Source organism: Mirounga angustirostris, unplaced genomic scaffold (genome assembly GCF_029215605.1).
Source record: "Mirounga angustirostris isolate CCGP_5_RB_7025 unplaced genomic scaffold, mMirAng1.0.hap1 SCAF_13, whole genome shotgun sequence".
Taxonomy (NCBI): domain Eukaryota; kingdom Metazoa; phylum Chordata; class Mammalia; order Carnivora; family Phocidae; genus Mirounga; species Mirounga angustirostris.
The window spans coordinates 26,216,499-26,242,538 of record NW_026991721.1 but is presented as its reverse complement, the minus strand read 5'-3'; the positions used below and the strand labels follow the sequence as shown (position 1 = coordinate 26,242,538).

General features: G+C 39.9%; 2 protein-coding genes across 2 annotated transcripts in view; one reads left to right on the top strand and one right to left on the bottom strand.

The window, feature by feature from the left end:
• Positions 1-26,040, bottom strand: part of LOC135362328 (coiled-coil domain-containing protein 73-like) — a 143,167-nt gene that overhangs the window by 103,279 nt on the left and 13,848 nt on the right. The window contains exon 3 of the mRNA XM_064576619.1: positions 24,204-24,495. Within this exon, the coding sequence (XP_064432689.1) occupies positions 24,204-24,329 (126 nt within the window). The 5' untranslated portion in view covers positions 24,330-24,495. The remainder of the gene's footprint in view (positions 1-24,203; positions 24,496-26,040) is intronic.
• PRRG4 (proline rich and Gla domain 4) lies at positions 1,531-16,631 on the top strand. The gene is made up of 6 exons (XM_045893946.3): positions 1,531-2,122; positions 2,459-2,583; positions 7,104-7,267; positions 8,668-8,716; positions 10,089-10,221; positions 15,076-16,631. Exons 2-6 carry the CDS (start codon positions 2,481-2,483, stop codon positions 15,308-15,310), a joined length of 684 nt encoding a protein of 227 aa, XP_045749902.1. The 5' UTR covers positions 1,531-2,122; positions 2,459-2,480; the 3' UTR covers positions 15,311-16,631.

The following is a 26,040-nucleotide window of genomic DNA, read 5'->3' as shown; positions in this document are numbered from 1 at the left end:
AGTTCACATCTGCTTATTCCACAACATGAGGCATCTGACCATTTGCCTATCTCAATATAGTGTGAAGCGCTTTTCCTACATGAAAGTAAATTGCTTCCATCCAAAAAAATGTATTGAGCATGAACAACATAAAAGGCGCTTTGCTAGGTACCATGGAGGATGTAAAGATGAATAAATCAGTTCTTGCCCTTATGAGAACTTTATAGGCCCACATTCTTAGATATAGATTTAGATTAAATTCTCCTCCCAAAACAGAGATCGTGGTGTTTATCTTTGTGTCCTCAGTGCTTAGTGATGTAGTTTGGCTAAATGAATGAATAAGCAGAAGAATCGGTGTTCTAAAAGATGTTTCCTGTTCTAGGATGTCAAACACAAGAAATCATTTCTAGTCTTTTCTCCCTCTGATCCCAGTTGCTTAAAAACAACAAAAGGATTGAAGGGGAGAAGAAGGATCTATCATAGAAACAAGCTAAAGACAAGGTGGACAAATGGAAACCAAGGAGGAAGAGATTGGGAGAAGGGAAAAGAAAGAGCACTATCTCGAAGGAATCAATGAAGACAAAATTTCTGCAGAAAGCTTAGGAAAAATTCACTTAATTCTAAATAATTAGAATATAAAATAGGCAATAGCCTTTGTGGGGAGAAAAATGAATTGGGTGGAAACTGAATTAAACACTAGAAAGGGGGGGGGGATGTTTCCTCTGATTTCCTGCAAGTGCCAAGCCACTTTGGTCAAAGCATGGAATCTTAAACAATGTTTCAAAGCATGTTACCATGTTATTTGGACAAAGAAGGATGTGAATGTTACCTAGCATAGATCCTCTGTCTGCCTGCTGCCTTCATTATTGAGGCAACAATTCCCAAACTCTTGGATCTCGGGACCTCCTTACACTCTTTAAGGCTATCAAGGGCCCTAAGGAGTCTTCACTTATTTGAATTCTATCTAACGGTATTCATCATATCATGTATTATTACAGAGATATTTTCAAAATGTCTCAAATCAAGACAACAAAGTGTACTTTTTTGTTGTGTTTCCACATAAACTCTAAGAAAAGTTCAAGATTTCAAGATAACTATTTATTTGAAAATAATGAGGTTATAGCTATCCTGACAGGTGTGATCAAAGAGAGCTAATTACAGAAGTAATGAGAACATATAAATTGTATTAATCTCTATAAAAATGTACATATTGAAACTTTAAGCCTACTACCATAGAACATACTAGAAAACAGAAGAATACCCATTCTGTTAGTAGAGTGATGACATCATTCACGTCAGATCGGCCTCTGGAAATTTCCACCCGACAGTCATGAGACAATGAAAGCGAAAAAGGCAAATCATGTCTTATTACCCTAATGGAAATAGTTTTGACCTAGGAGACCCCTTCCCAGGATCTTGGAGACGTCCCAAGACCTGGCGGGCCACAATTTGAGAACTAATGTAAGCGATTAATTCTAAAGTCACTTCCCGTTTCTTCTTACTAATAAAGTGTATTTTCTCTGATGAATATTTTGTTCTCATTCCCGAACCACCCTTTGAGAACCGCTGACCTAAGGTAACCACAAGACAGACCCCGTAGCCCAGTGAAACCCGAAGCGAAAAGCCCGCGGGATGCGCCCAGGGCGCTCCGCTTAGCACTGAGAACTGAAAATGCCCCCCGAATCCTCAAGCAGCGCCGGGCGCAGAAATGAGTCCAAAACCTGCCGCCAAGGCGGGGCCAGAACGGGCTGCAGCGGCCGGACTCGCCCGAGGCTCAGGGCGGAAGCTGCGGCGGCTCTGGAACCACCTGCGCACTGCCCGCCCGCCGCAGGTAGGCCGGCCCCCGGGGGGAGGAGCGCGGCCAGGTGCTCCCCAGGTAGCCGCCTCCGCCCTCTCGCCCCGCTCTGGGCCGCGGCCTCCCGGGATCACCGTAGGAACTTACCGCGCGCGTCCTCGCGTGGACCAGGCGCCTCTCCACGGACCCCAGGCGCTTCCTCCGCCCCAGCGCGGGAGCCTCCCCGGCCTCCCGGGATTGTCGCGGAGATCTGGGGGGCGCCGAGACGGAGGGTCCGGCGGCCGGAGGGACTACCCAACGACGGGGCTCCGGCCCGGGAGCTGCTGGAACATGCGCCCGGAGCCGCAGGTGCGGGGCCCGGAGGCTTGGCTCGGGCGGGGAATGGGTTCCTCGGAGGGGACCACCTCGGCGGACGCGGCCCGACTAGAACGGAAGGCAGAGGGCCGCCCGCGGCGACAGGTGCCCGCTCAGCCGTCGGCAGAGTCCCGGGGCGCGGCATTTGTCCCTAGGCACTCTCGGGCGCTCCGGGCGCGGGTCGGGACGGGCGACCGAAACCCGCGAGCCGGGCGCAGTCGGGCTGTTGTTAAGAGAGCGGCAGGTCGGTGACTCAGTACCCCCGGGAACTCAAAGTGCTGAGCCAGGGGCTTTTTTGACTTTTTCTTTTTGTTACTTTGTTTGTCTTAGTTTGTTTGACAGTTACCAGACTATGATTACACTGCTGGTTCTACTCAGCCAACTGCCCATGGTTACCTTCGCGTTTCCTCATTGCACAAGGAGTCCGAAGGAGCCCAGGCATGCTCGAGAAGAAGGTAAGCATGGCTGCGGTCTCGAGAAACCTCCCTGAAAAGCCGAGCCAGGTATTACAAATCTCAAAGGAGAAAGTGTAGTCTTTGAAATGACATGCCCCCATCAATCAAAGAAGGGTTACAATATCCTCTAGTTTAATTTGTGGTCTGCTTGGCAATGTTGTGGTTATGTTAGGTACAATTTATACAAATTTCTTTCTGTGAGTTATTTTTGATAAATATATATTTAAGACCTGGTTTGTGGTTCACTGAATGGAACACCTATTTCAACTTCCGAAAAACAGTGAGCACCGTTTTTCTAGATGAAGCTATGTGGTAAATATAATTTTTCTGGAAAGATGGACAGTGAATCCAGGATCTAGTCTGGACTTGTTATGAGACCCCAGGGCAAGTTACTTAACCCCTTTCTGCTTGAATTTCTTCCTCTGTAAAATGATGGGGGTGGGGAGTGGAACGATCCCTGAGGTCCTTTTTGACATCAAATTGTCTGGTTATCTGGATAAAGTCAGATGCTTGTGAAAGATTAGGTTTGGTAACCTAGAATTTCATACCTGTGGGTTCCAGGTCATAAACAGACTGGTTCCTGAGCCTGGGTGGCTCAGTCGGTTAAGCGTCTGCCTTCGGCTCAGGTCATGATCCCAGGGTCCTGGGATCGAGCCCCGCATCCGGCTCCCTGCTCTGCGGGGAGCCTGCTTCTCCCTCTCCCACTCCCCCTGCTTGTGTTCCCTCTCTCGCTGTGTCTCTCTCTGTCAAATAAATAAATAAAATCTTAAAAATAAAATAAAATAAAATAAAAGTCTAACCTAGAAATCAGAACCAGAAAAGAAAAAAAAAATGGCTTTGGCTTCAGCATCCTTCTCCCTGCCTGGTCATTGTGCTTCCCTATCCCCACATTCCTGTCCCTTAATCCTTTTCATCAGATCTACTCTCAGCTCATTTTCATTTAGGAAGGATCTGTTACACTAATATTCCTGGGTAACTTATTAATGATTAATACAGCTTGGTGTATTAAACCTTCCAGGAGGGTGTGTGTGTGTTTGTGCATGTGTGTGTTTTAAGATGGGAAATCTTAACCCAAAGGAACCAAACCCTGATGGTAGAATTCTAGGCAACTGGATAAGCTAGCTAATGAGAATAGGGAGAGATTTTGGAAGGAGAGCCTTCTTGTTACCTCCCAAGTTCCACCACATATGTAAGTCCACTCATATATAAAACTGAAGGTCCATACTCAGTGGGACCAGATGCTGATCCCCAGTATGCTGGTGAGTATATTCATTGATTCACATAATGCAGACATAAAAGACATTCCCAAGGACATCACAAATTATGGAAGGAATTCAGAGATCATACTTGAGTGCAGATGGCTGGAAATATCTGTGGGAAATGTAAATGAGGAATCCTATCTATTTTAAAAGCTGACTTGCTCAGTTAGTAATCACTTTATTAACACATACTATATGCCAGGCCCTCATCTAAGTACTGTGGATATAGCAATGAAAGTCTATAATCCCTGCCCTGAAGAGAATGGAGGGTCAGTTGGTGGGTTTGAAATAGCAGGATGCACAGACAGCCTCTTAGGATGGCCTAAAATGGGAGAAATAGAAATGGGAAGAGAACTTGAGGAGGCACATATAAAAGGACTAAAGACAGTGTATCCTCCATCAGGGGCGAGAGGGAAAATAAGACTTCTCACTGGAAGTTCAGGATGCTCCCAGGACAAGGAGGTTTGCTTTTTTGGATAACAAACAAATTCAGAGTTACTTAGGATCCCAGTAACAAAGGACAGTATTTCTCCTAAGATCAAAAGGGAGGCAGGGAAAAATTTCATAAAGCACCGAAGGCCTAAAGTCAACCCCTGACTGAATCAGAACTTTCACACTCAGGGAAGTGATACACAGTAGCTCCTGGAGGGCACATTTAATTCATGGGTGAAGACTTTTACTGGCATAAGTATCATTTCAGGAACAATAAAAATGTTTATGATTCTCTCATTCTTCTTTTCCTTTCAAGTTGAAAGTAGTTCTATTGAGTCCCATCTGGAGGGCACAGAGTATTTTTACAACTCACATAACCTACTTGAAGGGAAGACCAACAATGAGAAATTTGGCACAACTTTCTTAGCCAATAAAATGTAAAGATCTGGCCGTATCTGAAAAGTAGCAATACAGAAGCAGATTTCTAATTCTTCTTCTGAAATTCGATTCCATGTAGTAAATATAGCTAAGTTAGGCAGGCCATGAGTTACTTCATCACTGGTTTAGTATTTTAAACCTACAACAAAATGAGTAATACCAGACTATACCTATGAATTGCTTTAACTGGTAGAATTTAGGTCCAAGAATTTCTTTCCAATGTAGAAAAATGGAGTTCATTTACTCATTTAGTAAATCATTTTTTGAGCACCTCATATGTGTCAGGCACCACGTGTGTGTGTACTTTAGTGGAATTTTTCTTCTAGTGAGGGGAACAGAGTGGTCACAAGTAAGTGGTAACACATGCAGAACACACCAGATGGTGGTGCACGCTATGGAGAGAAACCAAGTGTAGTAGGGACAGGGAGCACCAGAGGTGGGTGGGTGGGGATGAGGTTTCAAGGTAACATTGACCAAAATCCTAAAGGAGGTGAAAGAAGAAAGTTCTATTCAGGGGAAACAGCCAGTACAAAGGCAGGAGAGAACCAGGTGCACTGGAAGTGTTTTTAACAGCACAATGTTAAAAACAGACTGTAGGGGAGCAAGGCAACCCCTCAGAGGGCCATGATGAGAATCCCAATGAGAGGTGAAGGTAACTTGGAAAATTGTTCATTTTGTCTCCTTTTGGTGACAAAGTGCCCTCTGCCCTCCCCCCTGTGTGCATGTGTTCTCTCTCTCTCTAAAATAAATAAATAAATCCTTAAAAAAAGGTAAAAAGAATTGGTAAAATTATATATATATATTTATATATTTAACCTAATCCATTATATCCAAAATATCATTTCCAAATACAAGCAATATGAAACATTAAGATATTTTACTTTTTAATTAAATCTTCAAATCCAGTGTATATTTTACATTTCTAGCACGTCTCAGTTCAGACTAGCCACAGTTCAAGTGCTCAATAGCAATATGTGCCTAGTGGCTACCATATTGAACAAAACAGCTCTATAAGATTCAGACCGACCTGTTTGGAAAAGTGATTGACTAGTGGAAAAAAATATCTTGGACAAGGTGTGACTGTTCTCGTGGGGCTAAGAATAAATGGCCAAGCTGAGGTCATTCACAAATCAGAATTAGTCTTTCAGGCCATGCTCTCTCATCAGTCCTGAACTGTCTTTCAATTGCCCACTCTAATATATTCTTCCTTTATAGTAATGGTTAACAGTGCAAAACACCAAATTCTTTTAAGCATTTGATGTAGTTTTCAGAGAGTTTCTGAATTCCAGTCTTGGTAATGTGATCTGGAGCAAGATTTCTTAAGCATTCTTTGTGTGATACCAGAATGAGTTTAAAGTTTGTGGGTTTTGAAAATACTGCCATGGTGGGATATTTTGGTTTTGTGTTACCCTGTGCTTAACTCTATTGTGTTTACCATTTACCTTCCCAGAAAAGGTAGAGGGAGTCTTATGAAGCATTGTAGACACATCTTTAGGGGATGGGGAGAGAGAGGCAGCTACTTGTTTAGGAGGGGCTGAATGTCTGTTAATTAACCTTATAATTACCTTATAATTTTATTAACTTAGAAGTTTAAAATTTTATAAGTTTTTAGTATAAACTTGCTCTAAAATTTTTAACATAAATCAATAATTTTAAAACATAAAGAGATCTTAGTAATTCTTTAGTTCATTTATCAATTTTACAAATCAGGAAATGGCAACACAGAGATATAAGTGATTTATCCCAGATAAACCATCAATATCCAAGCCAAATCACAACCAAGAATCTCTGTCTTCTCTTAGACCAATACTCTATCCTTTACACCAGACTAATTTTTCTCAGTCAAGATAATAGAGAGCCAACCCTTTAGAAGTAGAAGAGTCTGACCTGTCACTTCTTGGAAATACTGTCTAGAGGGAAAAGTGATATTTAAATAATTTTCATTTATGCTAATAACTTTGGACATAACCAACTCAAGTATTTTCTGGGCTTATGCTAATATTTGTATGTCATATTTAACAGACGTTATTTTTACTGATGACATTTCTTTTTGTCAGAATTTAAAATCATACAGGGAAGCCTGGGTGGCTCAGTCAGGTGGGTGCCTTCAGCTGCCTTCAAGGGTTCTGGGATTGAGCCCCGAAGCCTGCTCCCTGCTCAGCCAGGAGACTGCTTCTCCCTGTGCCCCTCCCCCACTTGTGCTCTGTCTCTCTCTCTCCCTCAAATAAATAAGTAAAATCTTAAAAAAAAAAAAAAAAAGAATTTAAAACCATACAAAAAAAGTTTGGCATAATTTTACATCAAGAGAATTATTCAGTTCTTCCACAATTAAAACAGGAATGCTCTGCCCTATTTTTATCAACCTTTGAAATCTTTCTACTTCTTTATTAGTCTTCACAGCAAAAGAAGAAGCAAACCTTTTCATACATAGACACCTGCTATATAATAGATTTGATTTGGAGCTCTTCACTCCCGGTGACCTAGAAAGAGAGTGCAGAGAAGAAATTTGTAATTATGAAGAAGCCAGAGAAATCTTTGTGGATGAAGATAAAACGGTAATTTGGTTGACAATGTTAATTGGCTGGAAATTTATTAAATCATACTTAAGAAAATGGCACATTAAGTCATCAGAGATTTTATGCTTTAAATAGAATCGAGATTTTATACCTGTTATCCCTTTCTACTTCCTTAAAATGCTAACAAACCTATTTAGACTTGGCTTTATACTTAATTAAATGGACTTAGAGTAATTGGCAAATTATTGATTGTGTTGTGATTTTGTGTGTGTGATGTTTATTATATTTAAAAACAATCATGAAGTGGAATGAATTACATTTTAGGATACTAATTGAGTTAGTTCTCTGACTCAGGCTTCAATCATTCTAGACTCAGAGCAATTTTTCCTACCAGTGACCTTATCTTTTCTGATTACTGTATTTATTGACAATCTATTATGTGCCAAGTCCTCTGCCAGAGACTGAGGATATAAAATATACAGTCTCTGCATTCAAGAGTTTATTGTTTGGTATATCAGTGTAATTTAAGGGAGAAACTTTTAGAAGTTCTCCTTTGAAATGTAATTAAATCCTGCCCATTAATCTTGGAACAGTACAAAACAAACAGACAACACGGTCCCTGCTATAATCTGGCATATTCTTAAAGAATACTGAGTGACTCAAATTCTTTACTTTTGTAAATTAAATAAGCACAGCTCCTTTTCCCCTTCCTCAAGAGTTCCACTTTACTCTTTGGTCAATAAGACCAAGGAACTCTAGGTATCCTTCAAATACAGGCATTAATGGAACTTAGTTCTTTTTTCTCCCAAAATTGCGCCCAGCTTCTCATTCCCTGCTAATATCTGCCACATCTGCTGGAGAAGGAAAACAAGGTCTATACTTTGTAGCTGTGCCCGTTGAAATTTTATTCTGTTTTTTTGCAAACGCATTTTATGATTTTATCATGGTTCCTTAAAATCTGCTTCATTCTCTCAAGTAACATTGAACTTAAAGAATCTCAGGGATGTCTTTCCCCAGATCAATCCCTTTCAGTACAATCTCCTAGCAAACCGAGGGCACACCGAGCGTAGAAAAATTCAGAGTCCTTTTCAAACTTGGTAATGGGTCCACTGCTTTAGCCTCCGCCTTTGGTGTTGTCACCGACTAATATGATGGTTTCACTGTATGTCTGAGCGGGGACTCTGAGCAGGTGAAGGGAGAGTGGCAGGGGACAGTAGTAGAGACCTGGCACTGGCAGTCATCCCCTGACCAATTCCAGAGTCAGGAGAAACAGTGGTGGGTGGCAGTGCTTAAATTAGAGTGCACGCCCTCCAGCTTGAATAAACTAGTATCCTCTGTGGCACATGCCAAGAATTTACCACCCCAGTCCGGGTCATTGGGATCACATGAAATGATAACAAAACAATGAAATAAACTTGGAAATTTTACCTTTCTCTTAGATGGCGTTCTGGCAGGACTATTCCATCAAAGGACCAACCACAAAATCAGGTAAGGCAAGAATGGATGAAATTTAATCTTCTTCCCACCCTCTCTCTATTCTAAATACATCTTAGTTTCATTGTTTGAGTTTGGTTGTTGCTCAACATACATGCCTTGTAAATCCAGGGATGATTTCTCAATTATACACTAGGCTATCTAAAACAGAGGAAGCCACATTCATCTTTACACACTGAAAATCAAGTTTGGTGAGATACTAGGGAAATGAGATAATAGGCTTAAAGGTGTTTTAAACCACTCAGCTAAGTCAAGACTTGCACAGAATAAAAGTAGGACTCCATTAGTTCCAAGTAGTAAGCGATTTTAATTATTTTTTCTTTTTTACCATTACAAGTAAATGGAATACTTCTGCTACTAGGTAAATTAAGAGTGTTAGAATTAAGTAAGTTCTATAGAGGGGAGATCTTTACTTATCTGTATTATCATCTCTAGCTGCTTTTTATCAGGTCTTTTTTTGTCAGATCTTCCTTCATTCCCATCAGGTAGAGCCCCAGCTACGAGGAGACTTTATTACATTGCTAGGCTAGTGTTGCTTAGTACAGTTATCTGTGTATTTAATACCAAAATGTGCCTAGTTGAACAAAGAATATATTATGCTTAGTCTTTTTTTTTAAGGTTATTTATTTTTTTAGTATCTCTACCCCCATCATGGGGCTCGAACTCATGACCCTGCAATCACGTTGCATGCCGTTCTGACTAAACCAACCCAGACATCCCAGAATATGTTTAGTCTTGAATACTATCCATTTAATATGACCTATTTAAAGTAAATGAAACTTGGGGGTCCCTGGGGGGCTCTGTCGGTTAAGCATCTGCCTTCAGCTCAGGTCATGATCCCAGGACTCTGGGATCGAGCCCCACATGGGGCTTCCTGCTCAGCAGGACAGTCTGTTTCTCCCTCCCCTCCCCCACCCGCTTATGCTCTCTCTCGCTCTCTTTCTTTAAAAAAAATTTTTTTTTTATTTATTTATTTGACAGAGACTGAGAGAGAGCACAAGCAGGGGGAGTGGCAGGCAGAGGGAAAGAGAGCAGCAGACTCCCTCTGAGCAGGGAGCCTGATGTGGGGCTCAATCCCAGGACCCTGGGATCATGACCTGAGTGGAAGGCAGATGCCTAACCAACTGAGCCACCCAGGCGCCCCTAAATAAAATCTTAAAAAAATAAAATAAAATAAATGAAATCATAACTAGGGCTTTTAGGAAGTGTCATTTATAAATTTTTGTCACTAGCACAAAGACTTTTTAAAGAAGTCAATATTATTAGATTCTTAATAGTATGCGTAGATCCAGTGTTAAATTTATTGAAATCATAGGCAGTGCTTTTCAGTTGTTATATCTACATTATTTTATTGATTTCTCTTAAGATGTTAACAGAGAGAAAGTTGATGTCATGGGCCTTCTGACTGGATTAATTGCTGCTGGAGTATTTTTGGTTATTTTTGGATTACTTGGTTACTATCTTTATATCACCAAGTGTAACAGGCAACAATATCCCAGGTAAGTACCAAGTAAAAATATTGAATTCACTATTATACATTCTATATTGTTATTTTAAAATGGATAAAAATGGCTGTCTATTTTTTAAATAAACATTTCACTCTGGAATAATTTTAGATATACAGGAAAGTTGCAAAGATCACACAGAGAGTTCCCATCCTTCAACCAGTTTCCCTCATTGTGAACATCTCACATTCCCATAGTACATTTGTAAAACAAACCAGCCAACACTGGTACATTACTATTAACTAAACTCCAGACCTTATTCAGATTTCACCAATTTTGTCATTCATGTCCTCCTTCTGCTCCAGGACCCAGTTAAGATATCGCATTGCATTTAGTTGTCATTGTCTCTCCAGTCTCCTCTGGTCTGTGACCGTTGTTTGGTTGCATAATTTAACACTTACATAAACAATGAAATGATGCTATTTTTAAGATCCTTCAAAAGAATACGAGAGGATTCACAAGTGTCAGCTTGATTTTTTAATATTTCCTTCTTAAGCAGGAAGTAGATACCAGTGTCCCCACATTGTTTCCAGAGGTTAAGAAGTCCCATCACTTCCTCTAAGTCACATCATTAACAGATCCAGCGATGTGGCAACCCAAATAGAAACAGTGTTATTAGCTTTTAAATTCAACCATGTTTACTGATACTTTAAATTAAATAAAAATCAATGAAATAAAATGGTTGCCACTTGAAGATAATAACCCATTAATAAAGCTTGATAAAAATTCATAAAAGCCATAATTGTTTGGACAATAGAACCTCAACATCCTCATTAAAATAAAAAGTTATTCCCTATTATCTCTATTATCTTCTCAGTAAGTGTAGGTGAGTAAGTGTAAAAATAACCTTATTCAAAAAAAAAATACCAGGTGCTAAACAGGGTATTCGAAATTGATGCTTACATATCCCTAGTCACACTTTCAAATTCTGGGAAAAGCTCATGATTGTAACCAGGTGACGAAAGGGTTATGGAAACAGTGGTGATGGTGGCACAACATTGTGAATTTAATTTATACCACTGAGTCACACACTTGAAAATGGTTAAAATGGCAATTTTATGTGATATATATTTTACCACTATAAAATTTTTTCTTTATGGTAAGAGTTTAGGGCAACAGACGTGGAATTAGATTCATCTATTGGAAGATAAAACTAAAACCATGGGGTGCCTGGCTGGCTCAGTCACTAGAGCATGCGACCCTTGATCTCAGGGTTGTGAGTTCGAACCCCACGTTGGGTGTAAAGATTACTTAAAAAAAAAAAAAAAAACTGAAGCCGCAAGAGTAGGCAAGTTCTCAGAGTGTAATGAAAGGACAGATGGAAAAGGACAGAGCCTTAAAGGGTACTCATAGCAAAGGTGCAGAAAGAAGACATGCCAGAATGAGGGCAGAGGACCGGGGCAACATAAATTGTAATTCTATCCCCAAGCTGGAATTCCTGAACAGCTCCCTGAGGCATTAACATGACCTGTGGGCATGGACAAAGGAGCTTGTCAGGGACCTCTGTAAATCCTGTAAAAATCTGAGAAATGAGAGAAATGAGGAAGAACTTGCCTAATTGTTCTTAAGCCACCATCTTTTAAGCTGGTTTTATTAACTTCCCTTATTTAACAGGTAGGAAATAAGCAAGGCCTTTCCATTTTCTGGGACTTTTGAGTAAAATTTTATTCAGTGTGGCTTTCTCTACAAGTCAGGGAGGAAGTCCTGGAAACTCTCAGACTAATGAAGATCTAGGCACAAGTTGTCTTTAGAGACTCTTCTTGCCTTTATCTCTCTTTTCCTCCCCATTCATAATGTCTCTCCAAAAAAGTTCATGTATACCCTCATGCTTAATAACTGTGCTCAGGGCCTGTGATAACACAGCCATTATTCAGTGTCCTCATGCATGGTATTTTCTTCTCTCTTCTCTGTGCTTTGCCTCACTTTTCTACTTTTCTGCACCACTCCATCTTCTTACCTTAGGCCTTTTTTCTGTGAAACCTTCTAGCTTCTTCCCTGCTGTAGGTTAGAAGCAGAATTCAAATGCACAATTCAAATGGCAAAGTAATGCCATTATTACGTATGTTTTCTGTGTATGTTATTGTAAAATTTAAAAACCCTGAATATCTCTTATTTTATTTTGTTTTAAGATTTTAGTTATTTATGGGGGGTGGGGGGCAGAAGGAGAAAGAGAATCTTAAGTAGACTCCACACTGAGTGCAGAGCCCAACGCAGGGGTTGATCTCACGACCCTGAGATCATGACCTGAGCCAAAACCAAGAGTGGGACACTTAACCAACTGAGCCACCCAGGTGCCCCTGAATAGCTCTTATTTTAAAAGCAAGATTAGGGGGCTCCTGGGTGGCTCAGTCGTTAAGAGTCTGCCTTCAGCTCAGGTCATGATTCCAGGGTCCTGGGATCAAGCCCCACATCAGGCTCCCTGCTCGGCGGGAAGCCTGCTTCTCCCTCTCCCACTCCCCCTGCTTGTGTTTCCTCTCTCGCTGTCTCTCTCTCTGTCAAATAAATAAATAAAAATCTTTTTAAAAAATAAATAAATAAAAGCAAGATTAGTTATACTTAATGTTAGTACAGTATAATGCTATACAGCTCACAGATATTTTTACATGTATTGTTTCACTTTGATCCTCAGAGCCACCCTTTGACTTGAGAGGACATTGAACACTAGGTTTATAAGACATCCTTTTATTTGGGGACTGACTTTTAAAAACTTACTAAAGTACTTTTCATCTATTATTCCAAGAAATTCTTCTAGCAGAGTTATTTGTTCTCTTTCTGTATTTTGCAACTCTGGAAGTGGAGGAAGGGTGAGGAAATATTTGAGAAAGAAAAGAGTAAAAAATAAGGTCATTGTCAAAAAAGTTTGCCTCATTCCTCTGTCAAAACATGTCAAAAAATGGGAAACAAGATCTTTTCATTTCTTAGTTCCTATATTTTATGGAGGAAAATAGGCATACTATGATGTTGTTAGTTTATTTGAGTTGTTATTCGTGTATACTTTCTGATATCAATCATTTAAGATGTGTGTAAGAAATCACTAGATTATTTAATAACTTTGATGTAATTATGATATTGTTTCTATATCTTATATTTGGAAGTCTACATGGAAGAGCTTATTTGTTCCACTAAAACATCTGTCTCTCCTGTTCCCTATAAGCAAACAAATAAAACTTTTCGTCATAAGTTAATGAATGTGGCAAGTGACTAGCCTACCAGGAATCTGTTCCAGATTTCTGACGGGGGAGGAATTGTGTTGAGCCGTCTAAGTAAACTTGTGATGGATGCTCTCAGTCACCCCCCAACTATTGAAGAGCTGACTATCCAGTTCCTAGATTTACACAGATCTTCTTCACTTCTCTCTCTGCAATCATCCTCTCTCCTTTCCTCCAGTTTCATATCTCATGATTACCTCCAAGGAAGAGTTGTTCTAAGTACAAATTGACTGCCTTAGTTTGGAAAGTTTACAGTATTTTGAGTCTACTTAACTGTCTCTTGTTGGGAAGAATATTGAAATATTGATGAGAAGTTGGGGATTACCTATGAATTTTAATTATCCTTAATTAGCCATAGTTCTAGGAACTTAATTTATGCATAAGTGCTTCATAGACAGCCAACTTTACAGTCTAAACAGATCGATTTACTAATGTTTAAATTATAATTCATAATTCAATAGTGAGAAGGGAAAACACAGGCTCAAAACACCAGACCCCTATTGCATTTCAATTTTCACTGGCTGGTGTAGCTGACAGAGTTTTGTGGAAATGGTGGGACTTGAGCAAGGCCATATATTTTTTTAATTATTGGCCTTAGGTCAACAGAGTGGGGAAAAGACAATAACCTGAGAAAGCAAACAACAGCAGTGAAAGCACAGAAGCAGGACAGAGAATTTATTGCACATACAGAAGAGTGTAAAGGGGGTACCTTGCAAGAGCAGAGAGCTGTGAAAAATAAGGTGAAGCCAGAATAAGGGAGGCTTTAAAAAGGAGGCATGGGAGTTGAACTTGACTCAGTGGAAAGTAGGCTGCAGGTTAGACATTTGCAGAGAAGAGGGATATGACAGAAGTGCTATTTAGGAGGGATGGACCAGGCAACAGGACTGCAGAGGAGAGAGACAGGCATCACCTGTCGTGATTATCTCTGTGACATCAGGATCCTTGGCTTGGAGTAATGCTGCCTTTCAACAAGAAAGGGTTTGGTTTCACATCATATTTTGAGAAAGTTCTCATTTAGGAGTGGGAGAAAAAGGGAATTAGCATGTTTTGAGTCCTTATTATAGTGTTGCAGACACTACTTAGATGCTTTACATATAACATTTTTTCTGAATCCACACAAAACAACTCTGTTGAGGTAGCTATTATTGTCCCCATTTTACTTCAAAGGGAACAGATAACTTGCTTTGGCCACATAGCTATGAAATGAGAGGATCCAGTTTCAGATCCATGACTGACTCCAAAGCTCTCGTTCTTTCCCCTATACCAAGACTCTTTCAGAGTATATGGGTAAAATAAAACTGTGGTTATATTAATAAATTGGGTTCAGGGGCGCCTGGGTGGCTCAGTCAGTTAAGTGTCTGACTTCAGCTCAGGTCACGTTCCCAGGATCCTGGGATCGAGCCCTGCTTCGGGCTCCTTGCTCCGCTGGATTCTGCTTCTCCCTCTCCTTCTGCCCTGCTGGAGCTCTCTGTCTCACTCTCTCTCTCTCAAATAAATAAAATCTTAAAAAATAAATAAATAACATAAATAAATAAATTGGGTTCAACTTTTATCAAAATCGTCAGTTGGGTTTTCTAATATTGCCATTTTAACCTAAAAATGCTGCCTTTCTAGACCTAAATGCTGTCTCTCTGTTTAGTTCTTCAGCCACCTACGTAAGAAGGGGGAGGCACACTCCCTCCATCATTTTCAGAAGACCTGAGGAGGCTGCCTTGACCCCGTCACCCCTTGCGGTGGAGGACACAGGATTACCTTCTTATGAACAGGCAGTGGCACTGACCAGAAAGCACAATGTTTCCCCGCCACCACCATATCCTGGGCCAGCAAAAGGGCTTCGAGTATTTAAAAAGTCTATGTCGCTCCCATCTCACTAGGCCCGCCATGGTGGTATCGGAGATTCCTGTTATTTGAATGGTTCCTTTTCCCCAAACCAAAGAGACATGTTACTTCAGCCCCTTTATGACAAACTGCAAGGAGCAAAGAAAGAATAAGCATGTGTATATGACACCACAGCAGTTCTGTTGGCATCTTGGACCTGAACTTGATCATTATCAGCCTGGTAAGAAACTCACCATTACCAGTTTGATAAGAAACTTGGACTCCATAGCTTTGCAGTAAAGAAGAGAGCACTTTTTTGTTTAACGGTTCAGAAAATCTGTGTTATGGATGTCATAGCTAGAACTGGTGAACTGTCTTTTGTACAGATAAAGTTTGTAGATTTCTTGTGTTGAATATTAAAAAAAAAAAAAAGAGTTTCTGATCATTAGATTATCCGAAGTCAGAATATTAGACCCACTCTTTATTAGGATTTCTTTGTGGTTGGAAATCTGTCACAAAATTGGACACTTCAGTATAAACTGGTGGCCTTAATATAATCACTTCGTTTTACATTTTAAATTATTGCATAGCATTCACCGTATTTTGTAGGTTTTAGTTGTTAACAATTGCTATCAGTCATGTTTTGTTATGGGAGTGGAGTAAGTAATTTAAAAGTCACTTGCTAGGGAGTGAGTTCTTCAGAGGGTACAGAGTTGCAATGGCAAGGATTTGCAAGGGTTGTTATACTATCAAATATATAGGCTTCAAATCTAGGAGTGACTAGAACTTGAAAAAGTTGCCCATGCTACTGATGAGTAGACACATCCATTTTCATTGCTAAATTATCTATATATAACTACATGTAATTTTTTATCTTGAAAATATGTTGAAGTTTATAAATAATAGTTCGAGAACCTAGAAAAATTAATTTACTTTCCTGCTATTAAAATAATACCAACTAAAGTTACCAGCAACCCCTTGTATCTCTTAATGTCTGGACCCAAAACACCATAAGGAATCATTTTAACCTATACTTTGTCTCTTCTTTTAATTGTATATATGACCAGTCTTCCTTAAGAATGTAGTAGAATATAAGCTATAAACCTCTGGAGGAGTGTGTTTGCACACATTTACGTGAGTGGGTATGGATGTAGATGTGAATTTATTTTCTCTTTGCAGGAACTCAAGAAATAACATACTCCTGAGAAATAAAAGAAAAAATTCTGTTCTTGTTGTTTTGCTAGGCATTGCATTTTCCTATTATTTAAGACCATTTGTAAAATTGTATTTTGTTTTATAATTTTTACAGAACTGAGACTAAAACCCACATATATTTGGTAATTCCTTCCAATTAAATGCTTAGAAAGTATAAATCATTACAATGTGTATGTGAGTGTTTATGTCTCTCTTTTAAGACAAGATTATCTTTTTTTTTTTTTAAGATTTTATTTATTTGACAGAGAGACACAGCAAAAGAGGGAACACAAGCAGAGGGAGTGGGAGAGGGAGAAGCGGGCTTCCCGCGGAGCAGGGAGCCTGATGCAGGGCTCAATCCCAGGACCCTGGGATCATGACCTGAGCCGAAGGCAGACGCTTAACGACTGAGCCACCCAGGCGCCCCTTAAGACAACATTATCTTAAGGCAGATATAAGCAATACCTTAATCATTACAGACAGCCAAACATTTTATCCTTCTAGATTTTGGGGTCTCTTCAGTTGCTTATCACAAAGAAATCATCTAGCAACATTTAGATATAATTAGGAAAGTGGTCTTTTTATTTTTTTAAAAGATTTTTAAGCGTGGAGCTTGAACTCAAAACCCTGAGTCACATGTTCCACTGACTGAGCCAGCCAGGCGCCCCAGGAAAAGTCTTTTTAAAGCCACCTACATTACCTATAAAAATTTTACCACTATGGGGCACCTGGCTGGCTCAGTTGATGGAGCATACAACTCTTAATCTTGAGGTCATGAGTTCAAGCCCCACTTGGGGTGTAGAGATTCCTTTAAAAAAAAAAATTACCACTAATCATACCTTGACTTTACATAAGGACTATTTTCTCATGTAACTTTACACTCTGCCCTTATTTTAATTCTCTTTAAGAGGTCAGAGGCAGGGGGTGCCTGGGTGGCTTAGTCGGTTAAGCGTCTGCCTTTGGCTCAGGTCGTGATCCCAGGGTCCTGGATCGAGCCCCGCTTCAGGCTTCCTGCTCAGTGAGGAGCCTACTTCCTCTCCCTCAGCAACCCCCCCCACCCCGCCCCAACTCATGCTCTCTCTCTTTGGCTCCACTCTCGCTCTCAAATAAATAAATAAAATCTTAAAAAAAAAAAGGTCAGAGGCAAACTCTACTTTCCTCACTTTGTAGCAATCAGACTAAGGCATAAAAGTATAACTTGCCCTAAATCTAACATCTTGGTGAGAGCTAGGTTTAGAAGAAGCAAGCACACTTTTCCAGGCCCATCTCATACCTATAGAATTATGCTATCTCAAATTATGAAGAACAGGGGGGCGCCTGGGTGGCTCAGTTATTAAGCATCTGCCTTCAGCTCAGGTCATGATCCCAGGGTCCTGGGATCGAGCCCCGCATTGGGCTCCCTGCTCCACGGGAAGCCTGCTTCTCCCTCTCCCACTCCCCTTATTTGTGTTCCCTCTCTCGCTGTTTCTCTGTCAAATAAATAAATAAAATATTTTTTAAAAAAATTATGAAGAACAGGGATCTTATTAATTCTAGGTCTGTATGAGAAATTTATGACCATCTGTCATTTATACGTAAATGTATATAGGTTTATATTACATATATATGTATATGTACATGTATTCTCACATACATGTATTTCTTAGGATGAATAGAAATATAAGACAGGGGCACTTGGCTGGCTCAGTTGGAGGAGTATGCGATTCTTGATCTCGGGGTCCTAAGTTCAAGCCCCACATTGAATGTACAGGTTACTTAAAGAAATATAAGACAGGATGAATCTCTTATTGAATCATAATTTGAAATATTCCTTGAACTTGGTTACTACCACTGACTCATAAGAGTCTAATTGCAAAGCTAGCCTTAGAACCTATAACAACCCCTCTCCCAGCAGTAGCCTAGATTTGTTAAATGCCATCACTTAGCATAAAACTGTTGCTCTAACTTGAATTAATCTAGAATTCATCATTAAGATTGTGAAATCACTGGTGTTTGTAGAACATCTATGTCGAGCTCATAATACTTTACACAAAGGAAAATGTGATATGAGACTATACCAAAATAAAAAGCCTCTATACAGCAAAGGAAACCATGAACAAAACAAAAAGACAACCTACTGAATGGGAGGTGTTTGCAAATGATACTCCAATAAGGAGTGAATATCCAAAATACATAAAGAGTTTATACAACTCAACACTGAACAATCAAATTTAAAAATGGACAGAGGGGAGCGCCTGGGTGGTTCAGTCGTTAAGTGTCTGCCTTCGGCTCAGGTCATGATCCCAGGATCCTGGGATCAAGCCCCGCATTGGGCTCCCTGCTTTGCGGGAAGCCTGCTTCTCCCTCTCCCACTCCCCCTGCTTGTGTTCCCTCTCTCGCTGTCTCTTTCTCTGTCAAAAAATAAATTAAGAAAAAAAAATGGACAGAGGAATTGAATAGACACTTTTCCAAAGGACATACAGATGGCCAATAGACACATGAAAAGATGCTCAACATCACTTATCATCAGAGAAATGCAAATCACAACCACAATGAGATATCACCTTATACTTGTCATGATGGCTAGTATCAAAAAGACAAGAAATAACAAGTGTTAAGGCTGTGGAGTAAAAGGAACCTTGTGCACTGTTGGTGGGGAATGTAAATTAGTGTAGTCACTGTGGAAAAGACTACAGAGGTTCCTCAAAAAATTAAAAATAGAAATACCAAACGATCCAGTAATTCCACTACTGGGTATTTACCCAAAGAAAATGAAAACACTAATTCAAAAAGATACATGCACCCCTATGTTTATTGCAGCATTATTTGTAATAGCCAAGACATGGGAGCAACACAGGTGTCTATTGACAGATGGATAAAGATGTGGTGTATATATAATGGAGTATCACTCAACCATAAAAAAAAGGTTGAGATCTTACCATTTATGACAACATGTATGGACTGAGGGTATTATGCTCAGTGAAATAAGTCAGAAGGAGAAAGACAAATACCATATGATTTCACTTACAGGTAGAATCTAAGAAACAGACTCTTAAATGCAGAGAACAAATTGATGGTTGCCAGAGGGGATGTGGGTGCAGGGAATGGGCAAACTAGATAAAAAGGATTAAAAGGATAAACTTCTAGTTATAAAATAAATAAGTCACAAGGATGAAAAGTACAGCATAGGAAATATAGTCAGTAATATTTAATAACATTGGTGACAGATGGTTACTACAGTTATCACAGTGAGCAGCGAGTAATGTATAGAATTGTTGAACCAATGTGTATACCTGAAACTAATATAACATTGTATGTTAATTCCATAACTGGTAAATGCTTATAATGATTGAAAGGAAAATATCTTAATATAAAGTTATTGACATGTATTTATTTCTGTCTCATTCACCGTTCTGCATTCCTGTTGTACTTTTGGTAGTGGATTTTTTTGTTTGCTCTGTTTTGTTTGTGCTTCTTCCCCAAGCAACTGATTAGTGTTAACCATTAATTCTATTTTGAGGGGCACCTGGGTGGCTCAATCGTTAAGCGTCTGCCTTCAGCTCGTCATGATCCCAACGTCCTGGGATCGAGCCCCGCATCAAGCCCCACATCGGGCTCTGCAGGGAGCCTGCTTCTCCCTCTCCCACTCCCCTTGCTTGTGTTCCCTCTCTTGCTGTGTCTCTCTCTGTCAAATAAATAAATAAAATCTGGGCGCCTGGGTGGCTCAGTTGGTTAAGCGACTGCCTTCGGCTCAGGTCATGATCCTGGAGTCCCGGGATCGAGTCCCACATCGGGCTCCCTGCTCAGCGGGGGGTCTGCTTCTCCCTCTGACCCTCTTCCCTCTCGTGCTCTCTGTCTCTCATTCTCTCTCTCTCAAATAAATAAATAAAATCTTTTTTAGAAATAAATAAATAAATAAAAATAAAAATGTTTACCTAACAGTTTAAGAGTTTAAGGCAATCCAATACAATATATCAGTATTTTCATTATCTGAAAAAAGCAACCCACTTTTTTTGAATGCACATTTTCCTATAGCCATCATATTTTGGTTTTAATGGATTTCCTATTAAAGACACTTTAATACATGTGAATAAACTTTATACTAAATAACAATCTGTTGCTTGTTTCTTTTTTTTTTAATTTTATTTATTTATTTGAGAGAGAGAGTATGAGCAGGGAGAATGGCAGAAGGAGAAGCAACCTCTCCATTGAACAGGGAGCCCGACACGGAGCTCGATACCAGGGTCCCGGGATCATGACCTAAGCTGAAGGCAGACACAACGACTGAGCCAGCCAAGCCCCTCTATTGCTTGTTTCAATTAAACATTCTTCTTACATACATACAGGGTCCTGGGATCGAGTCTCACATCGGATTCCTTGCTCAGCAGGGAGGCTACTTCTCCCTCTGCCTGCCGCCTCCCCCTGCTTGTACTCACTTGCTCACTCACTCTCTCTCTGACAAATAAATAAATAAAATATTTTTAAAAATAAAATAAAATATTTTAAAAAAGTAATACTAAGTATCATGCACGTAAATAAACTCTGGTTATTATTAAATATTACTTCATGTTAAACACTTAAACCACCTTAAATTTTTTTAGATCCAATTGAGTTATACACAAATGTTAATATTTATACTCCTTAAAGGGAATGAGAAGACAAGCTAGTTACTAGGAGAAAAATTTGCAAAAGATACATCTGATAAAGGACTGCTGTCCAGAGACCCCTGGGTGGCTCAGTCAGTTAAATGTCTGACTCTTGATTTTGGCTCAAGTCATAATCTCAGAGTCATGGGATCGAGCCCTGCGTCAGGCTCCGTGCTCAGTGCGGAGTCTGCTTGTCTGTCTCCCCTCTGCTCCTCCCCCCGCTCTCTCTCTCAAATAAATAAAATCTTAAAAAAAAAAAAAGATTGTTGTCCAAATTATACAAAGAACTCTTAAAATTCAACAATAAGAAAACTAACAATCAGATTTTTAAAATGGGCAAAAGACCTGAACAGACACCTCACCAAAGAAGATGTATGGATGACACGTAAGGAGGTCAACATCGTATGTCATTAGAGAATTGCAAATGAAATCAACAAAGAGTTACCATTACACAACTATTAAAATGGTCAAAATCTATAGCACAAATACTAAATGTTGGTGTGGATGTGGAGCAGCAGGAACTCTCATTTATTGCTGGTTGAAATACAAAATGGTACACTTTCAGACAGTTCAGCAGTTTCTTAGAAAACTATTCTTACCATTTGATCCAGCAATCATGCTCCTTGGTTTTTACCCAAATGAGCTGAAAACTTACATCCACACAAAAACCTGCAAATAGATGTTTATAGCGGCTTTACTTATAATTGCCAAAACTTGGAAATAGCAAAGATGTCCTTCAATAGGCAAATAAACCATGGTACTTTAAGATAATGGAATATTATTCAATGCTAAAAAAACAATGAGCTATCAAGCCATGAAAAGACATGATGGAAACTTAAATGCATGTTACTAAGTGAAAGAAGCCAATCTGAAAAGTCTACATACTGTATGATTCCAATTATATGATATTCTGGAAAGGCAAAACTACAGGAATAGTACAAAGATCAGTGGTTGTCAGGGATGGGGGTGCATATTTGGAGCAGAGGGTATTTCAAGGACAATTAAACTACTCTGTAGGATACTATAATGGTGAATACATTTCATTGCATGTTTGTCCAAATCCATAAGTTGCACAACACCAAGAGTGAACTGTAAGGTAAACTGTAGACTTTGGGTGATAATGATGTGTCAGTGTAGGTTCATCTATTAAAACAAATGTACCACTGTGGTGTAGGATGTTGATAGTGGGGGATATCGTTCATGGATGAGGGACAGAGGGTATTAGGAACTCTCTCTACTTTCCAATTGATTTTGCTCTGAACCTAAAACTGCTCTAAAAAGTAAAGTTTATTAATAGAAAAAAATAATTTTAAGACAAAAAGTTTTCCTAGGGCCAATTGAAAGTTTTTTAAATATTTTTTTATATGCTCTTGAAGATTAGGGAAAAAAGAATGAATTGGTTTAGTAATTATTTTTGTGTAATATTTTACTAGGCAAAGCCTATAAGTGAAATGTCAAGGGGTTCAAAAATATATCCTAGATTTTGATTCCTGTGAAAAGATTGTGAAAGAAACACAAACTTTTAAAAACTACTTGGAATAGCCAATCATCTATCTAAAGGAAGAACCTGTCCAAACAGTTCAGTGAATATGTTTCCAAGAGACACTGATTTGGAGAAGGAGAATTTTGGGGACTAAAACCATAAAGATTTCAGAGGTGGGGTTGATTAGAGACACCCTTACAAAGTTAACGCAGTATTATCTACAATCCATTGCTGACTCCAAGCATATTTTTCTCATTCAGGGACTGGAAGAAATGATGTAGGGGTCATTGTTAAATTGGTTAAGAGTCAGGTCTAAAAGACAGAAGCCTGGGGGTGCCTGGGTGGTTTAGTTGTTTAAGTGTCTGACTTCGGCTCAGGTCATGATCCCAGGGTCCTGGGATCTAGCCCCGTGTTGGGCTCCCTACTCAGTAAGGAGTCTGCTTATCCCTCTCCCTCTGGTCCTGCCTCCACCCCACGCAAGCTCACTCTCTTTCTTTCTCTCTCTCTCAAATAAATAAAATCTTTAAAAGATAGAAGCCTGAACTCTAGTTCAGTCACAAAAACTTGAGGTGCCTGGCTGAACTCTAGAAAGTCACAAAAACGTGGCATGCCTGGCTGACTTAAGAGTATGTAGACTCTTGATCTTGAGGTTGTGAGTTTGAGCCCCATGTTGGGCATAGAGTTTACTTAAAAAAAGAAAAAAAAGGGGGGCACCTGGGTGGCTCAGTCATTAAGCATCTGCCTTCGGCTCAGGTCATGATCCCAGGGTCCTGGGATTGAGTCCCACATCGGGCTCCCTGCTCCGCGGGAGGCCTGCTTCTCCCTCTCCCACTCCCCCTGCTTGTGTTCCCTCTCCCGCTGTCTCTCTCTCTGTCAAATAAATAAATAAAATCTTTAAAAAAAAAAAAAAAGGAAAAAAGAAAGTCACAAAAACTTGATTCAAATTGGCCTATAAAACTGGGAAGTCTGGGGTAAGAACAGTCCTCAGGGACTTGATATCTCAAGTTCTTCTAAACTAAGCTTGTCTGTGTTAATACTTTCTTATTGCACACAGACTTTCTCCATATCAAGGGAAGGGTACAGCCACAGGCTTATATCATACCTGCTCAGTGGCGGCAGAGAAGAGATTCTCTCTCACCCAAAGCCCGCATATTAAATAATTGGCCAAGTGTGGGTCATAGGACCTCACCTGGTCCAATTCATGAGCAGGTCTGGTTCATGTGCCCAACTTGGATCCAGAGTGCAGCATATTACGACTGGAAGTTGGGGAGAGACAGTTCCCCAAAAGATGTTGATGCTGTTACTAAATCAGGGGCAAATAGATGTTGAGCAGGAAAACCAGCAGCTCTCTACATCACACATTGAAAATCATCCTAAGACAGGTGGCAAGACCAATCAGAATTTTTTGTACCAAACCAGATGAGGTGGGGCAGGGGCTAACCAGTCCAAAACCAAGAGGACGGTCAGAAAGAAGGTTAGTGGACGGTAGCCCTAACCTCATTTACATTTCAAACCCATTAACACTTGTTGAGCACTGTAGTGGTTTTCTTTTGCTGCATAACAAAGTACCATGAATTTAGTGCCTTCAAACAACACACATTTATCATCCCACAGTAACTATGAGTCAAGAGTGTAGGCACAGCTTACCAAGGTCCTCCTCTCTGGGTCTGACAAGAATGCAGACAAGGCGTTGTGCAGGCTGCAGTCTCCTCTGCAGGCTTCCATGCAGAAGAATCCACTTTCAGGCTCACTCAGGTTGTTGACAGAATTCATTTCCTTGCCTCTGTAGGACCGAAGGCCCTTATAGGCTGGAAGCAAAAGGCCAACCTCAGCTCCAGAGTCTACTTGCAGTTTCTAGAAGCTGCATGCAGCTCCCTCCACATAGGATTCATCAACATGGCCACTTTATCAAGCCGGCAAAGAGATCTCTGGAGTGTGTCTGTTAGCAAAAGGAAGCCTTATGTCATGTAACACAATCCTAACAGTGATATCCCATTTCCTTTGCTATTTTCTATTGGTTAGAACAAAGTCACAAGTTCCACCAGCACGCAAGGGGAGGAGAGTTACAAAAGTGTGAATACCAGAAGTGAGGAATCTTTCTCCATATCCCTTGATATGGAGAAAGGATCACCTTAGGGTCTGTATATCATTAGTATCTATCATGTGCCAGTTCCTAGGCCAAATACTTTCTCTATGATCTTTCAGTTCATATAAGCATGTCAAAAAGTCTTTCAGTTATAAAGTGTTATTAAATGTGAGTTAACACCTAATACTAATATTATGTTTCTTGAAAACTTTGTAATGTCTCATTATTTACCATTTTCATTCATCTTGTTCATTTTCCTACAATTCCTAACATGAAATAGTCTTGAACAGGTTAAAGTGCTTATATCAAAGACAATAACATTGAGAACAATTTCGGGAAATTGGTCCTATTCCTTAGCCAAGGCATACCCAAAGGAAAAGGAACTAAAAAAGAGTGGGTTAAACTCTGTCCTTGCATGCCTCTGAATGTCTTCTTTACTCTCACATTTAATTTATAATTTGGCTGTCTGTAGTATTCTAGGTTAAAAATCATTTTCCTGGGGCGCCTGGGTGGCTCAGTAAGCGTCTGCCTTCGGCTCAGGTCATGATCCCAGGGTCCTGGGATTGAGCCCCACATCAGGCTCCCGGCTCGGCGGGAAGCCTGCTTCTCCCTCTCCCATTCCACCTGCTTGTGTTCCCTCTCTCGCTGTGTCTCTCTCTGTCAAATAAATAAAATCTTTAAAAAAAAAAATCATTTTCCTTGGCATATTACAGATATTGCTCTAATATCTTCTAGCATCTGATTGCCATTAAGAATTCTAATAGCTTTCTTGGCCTATCTGGCTAGTTTAGTCGGTGGAGCATGCAACTCATGATCTCATCTCAATGTCATGAGTTTGAGCCCCGTGTTGGGTGTAGAGATTACTTAAAAATAAAATCTAAAAAAAAAAAAAAAAGAATTCTAATAGCATTCTGATTCAATTCTTTTACATATGACCTTTTATTTCCAATAGAACCTTCTTTTCCCCTTAAACAATGAAAATTTATTTTCTTACAATTCTGGAGGATAGAAGCCTTGAGAACAAGATCAGCAAGTTGATTTCCTCTGAGGCCTCTCTACTTGGCCTGTAGATGGCCCTCCTCTCTCCACATTTATATGTGGCCTTCCCTTGGTGTATGTCTGGGTCTTAATCTCCTCTTCTTAGAAGGACACCAGTCATATTGGATAAGGGCCCAGCCTGCCCTCATGTTTCCTTAACTACCTCTGTAAAGACCCGATCTTCAAATCTAGCCATATACTTAGGTACTGAGGGTCAGGGCTTCAACATCTCAATTTTGGGAAGATATAATTCAGCCCATAACACTGGTCTCCCTGTTTTTGTTCTTGTCTCCTAAAGTCTAGTTTCCATCCTCTGGAAACTTTTCAAATTTTTTTACCCCTGGTGATCAATTCACAATT